This window comes from Sardina pilchardus, chromosome 10 (assembly GCF_963854185.1).
Source record: "Sardina pilchardus chromosome 10, fSarPil1.1, whole genome shotgun sequence".
NCBI lineage: Eukaryota > Metazoa > Chordata > Actinopteri > Clupeiformes > Clupeidae > Sardina > Sardina pilchardus.
This window is the reverse complement of record NC_085003.1, coordinates 3,272,151-3,278,088: the sequence shown is the minus strand read 5'-3', so window position 1 is coordinate 3,278,088 and position 5,938 is coordinate 3,272,151. Positions and strand designations below refer to the sequence as shown.

Sequence of the window (5,938 nt, the reverse complement as noted above, 5' to 3'; positions counted from 1 at the left end):
GGTGGCTTCTTGAACTGTTTCCTGGCACATAGCACTGTTTCTTATTTCATTTGCAATAGCACTGAATGGTAGAGATGGCTAATGTCACTAATTGCATGTCTCTCTCGCTCTCTATCTGTGTCCTTTGGTTTGTGTGCAGTGCTGGAGTGGGAAGGACAGGTACTTACATTGTCCTGGACAGCATGCTGAAACAGATCAAAGAGCAGGGGACTGTCAATGTCATGGGCTTCCTGAAACACATCCGAACCCAGAGGAACTACTTGGTGCAGACTGAGGTGATCCCCTGGGAAAGCAGTCATACCCTTTAACAGCTTTGTGTTATTGATAAGGCATAAAGGAGCGAGGTGCTCATGGCCATAGCTATTATGTTGAGGATGGATGCTTATTGTACAGTGTGCCATTGTTGATGATGGACAGTAAGTGTTGACAGTAAGTAGTGGCGTGTCTTCTCCACAGGAGCAGTACGTGTTCATTCATGACGCTCTGACGGAGGCCATCTGGAGCAAAGACACTGAGGTGCCCAGCAGCCACCTCCATAACTACGTCAACGAGCTCCTGACGCCTGGGCCCACGGGCAATACACAGCTGGAGGGGCAGTTTAAGGTGAAGCCTGGCGACGTCTGAGCCTCCAGACAACAGTAGTGAAGATTATTGTACTGTAGTCATGTTGCTCATGCAGTTACCAGCATTTGTGGTTGTACAAGACTATACAGATGGGGTGCATTTTTACACAGTATTGCTCTTTTGTAGCTGGTGAGCCAGTCGTGCGCCAAGCAGTGTGACTACACGACAGCCCTGAACCAGGCGAACAGAGAGAAGAACAGAAGCTCCTCTTTAATCCCCAGTGAGTCTTTGCATGCTCATATCTTTAATTAGAGCATTGCTGGATGAATGAACCTTTCTTGTTTTATGGATGTCCAATGAAAAAGCACACTGTTATCTAATGACGCCGCACTTGTTCCCTGTAGTTGAGAGATCCAGAGTGTGGTCTCAGCACAGTAGCTGGAGAAACATCAGAGTACATCAATGCCTCGTATATCATGGTAAGAGCAGACGAGTGCTGCAATCTGTTAATAGGCACGCAGGCTTTCAGTTGCTAACACTGCTTCACTGTCTGTGCTATAAGAATTCTACCAAAGGTTATGAAGAGCTATACATTCTCCAATAGAAATGAGCATGTAATGAAATAACAGTCCATTATGGAAATGCAAATGTCTACTCAGGCTGGACTTCACACCTTCAATTCAATATTTCAGGGGTATCGCCGCAGCAATGAATTCATTGTGACCCAGAGTCCCCTGCCGGCTACCGTGAAGGACTTCTGGAAGATGATTTGGGATCATAATGCCCAGGTCATCGTTACACTGCCCAATATGGTGAGCTTTGGGAGTGCTCAGGATCCGCATGTCCACCTGGAGGTCACTCTGAGTGGACACTCTCTAACATGCCTCTCCTCTGTCATTGCAGACACAAGAAGCTGAGCCGTTCGTTTATTGGCCCCGCCGAGACCAGCCGATCAGTTACAAGACGTTCACGGTCACCTTCAGGGGGGAAAACCACGTCTGCTTGTCCAATGAGGAGATGCTGATAGTGCAAGAGTACATCCTGGAGGCCACACAGGTGACAGTCTTACAGTGTGCTCATAATGTGCTGTTCAGTGATCCCAATTCACACAAAGGGACTGATGCTTCACATGAACACAAAGGCACGCTACGCACTGAATAACTCAGTCTCACAGCTGATATTGGTGTCCATCCCACGCATAACTGTGAAGCAGAATTCTCTAGCAATTATAGCAGTTATCTATAGGGTTAGCCAGTGAAATATACATTCCCACCTTCCCTCCCTAACACCTTTGTTAGACTGAATAGGCTGCATAGCGCTAAATAAATTGACCTTGTCTTAATTGGCATATGCTCATTGTGAGGAACTGTTACTGTAGGTATTTCAAGAAACAAAGAAGTGCTGAATGCAGTGAAAATAGGACTTGGCACATTTTACTGCAACACATCTGTTGGTCTCCTCTCAGATGATGTGATGCCATCTGTGCCAACAAACCGCGTTAATGTGCACACACATCCTTTCTTTCAGTCAGCGTGTGCGTTGTGTTCTTGTTGTGTGTGTAGGATGATGATGTTGTTTTGTGTGTGTGTGTGTGTGTGTGTGTGTGTGTGTGTGTGTGTGTGTAGGATGATTATGTAGTGGAGGTGATAATGTTGTCTTGTGTGTGTGTAGGATGATTATATTGTCTTATGTGTGTAGGATGATTATATTGTCTTATGTGTGTAGGATGATTATGTGGTGGAGGTGATCATGTTGTCTTGTGTGTGTGTGTAGGATGATTATGTGGTGGAGGCGATAATGTTGTCTTGTGTGTGTGTGTAGGATGATTATGTGGTGGAGGGGATCATGTTGTCTTGTGTGTGTGTGTGTGTGTGTGTGTGTGTAGGATGATTATGTGGTGGAGGTGATAATGTTGTCTTGTGTGTGTGTGTGTGTGTGTGTGTGTGTGTGTGTGTATGTGTGTGTAGGATGATTATGTGGTGGAGGTGATCATGTTGTCTTGTGTGTGTGTAGGATGATTATGTGGTGGAGGTGATCATGTTGTCTTGTGTGTGTGTAGGATGATTATGTGGTGGAGGTGATAATGTTGTCTTGTGTGAGTGTGTGTGTGTGTGTGTGGGTGTAGGATGATTATGTGGTGGAGGTGATCATGTTGTCTTGTGTGTGTGTGTAGGATGATTATGTGGTGGAGGTGATAATGTTGTCTTGTGTGTGTGTGTGTGTGTGTGTGTGTAGGATGATTATGTGGTGGAGGTGATAATGTTGTCTTGTGTGTGTGTGTGTGTAGGATGATTATGTGGTGGAGGTGATAATGTTGTCTTGTGTGTGTGTGTAGGATGATTATGTGGTGGAGGTGATAATGTTGTCTTGTGTGTGTGTGTGTGTAGGATGATTATGTGGTGGAGGTGATCATGTTGTCTTGTGTGTGTGTGTAGGATGATTATGTGGTGGAGGTGATAATGTTGTCTTGTGTGTGTGTGTGTGTGTGTGTGTGTGTGTGTGTAGGATGATTATGTGATGGAGGCGATAATGTTGTCTTGTGTGTGTGTGTGTGTGTAGGATGATTATGTGGTGGAGGTGATAATGTTGTCTTGTGTGTGTGTGTGTAGGATGATTATGTGGTGGAGGTGATAATGTTGTCTTGTGTGTGTGTGTGTAGGATGATTATGTGGTGGAGGTGATCATATTGTCTTGTGTGTGTGTGTGTGTGTAGGATGATTATGTGGTGGAGGTGATAATGTTGTCTTGTGTGTGTGTGTGTATGATGATTATGTGGTGGAGGTGATCATGTTGTCTTGTGTGTGTGTAGGATGATTATGTGGTGAAGGTGATAATGTTGTCTTGTGTGTGTAGGATGATTATGTGGTGGAGGTGAGGCACTACTGCTGTCCCCGCTGGCCCAACCCAGACAGCCCCATCAGCAACACGCTGGAGCTCATCAGCATCGTGAGGGAGGAGAGCAACTCCAAAGATGGCCCTGTGGTCGTGCATGATGAGTAGGTCTCCCATCGGATCCTCTGGACAATGCCAGTGCTGGCCAGGATCAGATTGTTCACTGTTCACATGAGGTGAAATGTATGATGTACATCACTATACAATAGGTGGGTGTTTTTCACATGGTTCTCCACGTCTCCTGCAGGTGTGGTGGTGTGACTGCGGGAACCTTCTGTGCTCTGTCTTCTCTGGTGAGACAGCTGGAGGCAGAGGAGTGTGTGGACGTGTACCAGGTGGCCCGGATGACCAACCTCATGAGGCCTGGCGTATTCACTGAGATTGTATGACTTCTCCCTTTTATAATATATTTTTTTAAGACACAACCTGAATATATTGCACGTTTAATGTTAGCAACATTAAAACGTTTAAAATTAAAGTGTATGCAGGAATGAAACTAGTTTTCTTTTTTAAAAAGAAAAGTGAACAAAGACAATGTTTTCTGTTTCAAGATTTATGGACATGGATACTACTACAGAGGCATGTTATTGTTGACGGCGTGGTGGCATGTGACTGACTGAGTGTTTCTCTGCCGACTGTCTGGTGTTTGGCAGGAGCAGTACCAGTTCCTGTACAAAGCCATCCTGAATCTGGTGAGCACCCAGGACGACGAGAAGATGCTCCAGTCTGCTGACAACAACGGGACAGTCCCAGGAGGCTTGGCCTGTGCTGCCGAGAGTCTGGAGTCCCTTGTGTAACCATGGTAACCAGCCTACACTCCTGAGACAGATATTTTTTCTCCCCTCCCCCCGAAGCCCCCCGTCCCTCAACCAACTTACATGACTGTGCTCCACAGATGGATGTGAAGCATTCTTGGAGTGTGTGCCTTGTATATTTACCTTGTGCTTGTAATGGCCCATACATTTTTTTTTGTTACAAAGACTAATACCCTCCAAAACATTTTGATGTTTTCCTGTTAACTTCTTACTAACTATTTCTAGATTTTCACACTCACTGGCTTTCATCTTAATAAAAAAGGGAAAACAGGATTTTTACAGAGAATTATTTTGTTAGTCTATTTTGTAGTGATCACGGATGAGCCACAGCTTTTTCACACAAACAATTGTAAATACAAAGTGGTTATGTTGCTTTATGTTTGTAAGTGGATTAAGATAAGGAGGAATAATGTTCTAATATGTAAATAGTATCATAGAAACCAATAAACGGACCAAATTTCTATTTATATGTTAGATTTTTATATTTTACGATTGTAAAACCTCTAGTGATTTGCCATATGGTGAAGTTCTAATACTTTAGTTGAAATCATTTGAACTATGACATGTTTCTGACATTACAATGTTTTGTACTTTGTTTAAGACTTGACATGGTGTACTGACACTTAGTTCTATGTCAATACAATGGCATTGCCAATGAAATGTGGCAGATAGGTAGAATTAAACAAACAAAAAAAGAAAGAAAGAAAAATAAAAACAAAACCAGCTATGGCTTGGCTGTCTTTTTTTATATTTCTTCCACACACAACAAATATGACACATGAACAGCTATACTGTAGGAACATCGATGGTTAAAGTAATAAAAAATGTAAAAAAAATTGTAACATAGCATTTTGCATATTTCAACCCCCCTCAAAAGAACCCTAAAATCCTAATAAACAGACTTCCTTGCTTTGCGCTCATCATTTTGTTTAATTGAAACAATTAAATAATGAAGCATGTATTCAATCAGTCTACTATTGTGCAGATGCAGCAGAAAGGGATGGATTTGTCCAATTAAGATCCCATCTCAGTCACTTCTCTGTGCCCCCACCCCTGCCTCCGGGCCTGAGTCTAAGACGCCAAAGGCACGCTTGAGGAGAAATGACTGACCTCATGTCTGACTGCAGGTCGCACTTGGCTATTGTTACACGGCTGGACTCAAGAAACTGACACAGGATTATGTCTTGGTGACAAAGATGACAAGTCTATGAAGTTGCGCTCTAATCCCTCTCAAGACTGGTTATTGTAAATGATTTCCATGTTTCTAATCCAGTCTAAGAAGCAAAAGGTTATGCTTTTTAGAAGAAAGTAGGTCAAATGTCCAGACACAGTTTGGACAGCAGGCATATCGTTAGCTTCATTTGCATTTTTGACTTTTCATAATTACAGGTCCAATTATCCTTGGCTTGGTGGCCTACTTACGTCTTGGATCTTCCCTATGTCTGGAGCTAAAGCTTGTTATTCCAAAAGAGAGACAAGCAACACAGCTAAGTAATTAATATTGCATATGCACTTGTGTATTAACTGCAACTGCATATATATTATAACAGCTGAAAATGCCATTTTGTATTGGACTTTAACATGGTACAGCAGTGCTGGGATAAAACCAAAACAATATACAAGAAAAGCAATCGAAACACAAAATCTATAATGATTTTCGATAGGTA

The 5,938-nt window shown here is 43.0% G+C and overlaps 1 protein-coding gene across 2 annotated transcripts in view; it reads left to right on the top strand.

Annotated features, from left to right (window-relative positions):
- The window catches only part of ptprz1a (protein tyrosine phosphatase receptor type Z1a), a 45,422-nt gene extending 40,424 nt beyond the window's left edge, over positions 1-4,998 (top strand). Inside the window, exons 23-31 of one of the 2 annotated variants that reach the window (XM_062548339.1) lie at positions 140-275; positions 457-603; positions 751-848; positions 974-1,043; positions 1,257-1,389; positions 1,478-1,620; positions 3,418-3,560; positions 3,704-3,839; positions 4,110-4,998. In XM_062548339.1, coding sequence (XP_062404323.1) covers positions 140-275; positions 457-603; positions 751-848; positions 974-1,043; positions 1,257-1,389; positions 1,478-1,620; positions 3,418-3,560; positions 3,704-3,839; positions 4,110-4,253 — 1,150 coding nt within the window. In that variant the 3' untranslated portion in view covers positions 4,254-4,998. Of the gene's footprint in view, positions 1-139; positions 276-456; positions 604-750; positions 849-968; positions 1,044-1,256; positions 1,390-1,467; positions 1,621-3,417; positions 3,561-3,703; positions 3,840-4,109 lie in introns of those variants that run through there. The other variant, XR_009940473.1, reaches the window with a different exon arrangement.
- Positions 4,999-5,938: the final 940 nt, after the last annotated feature.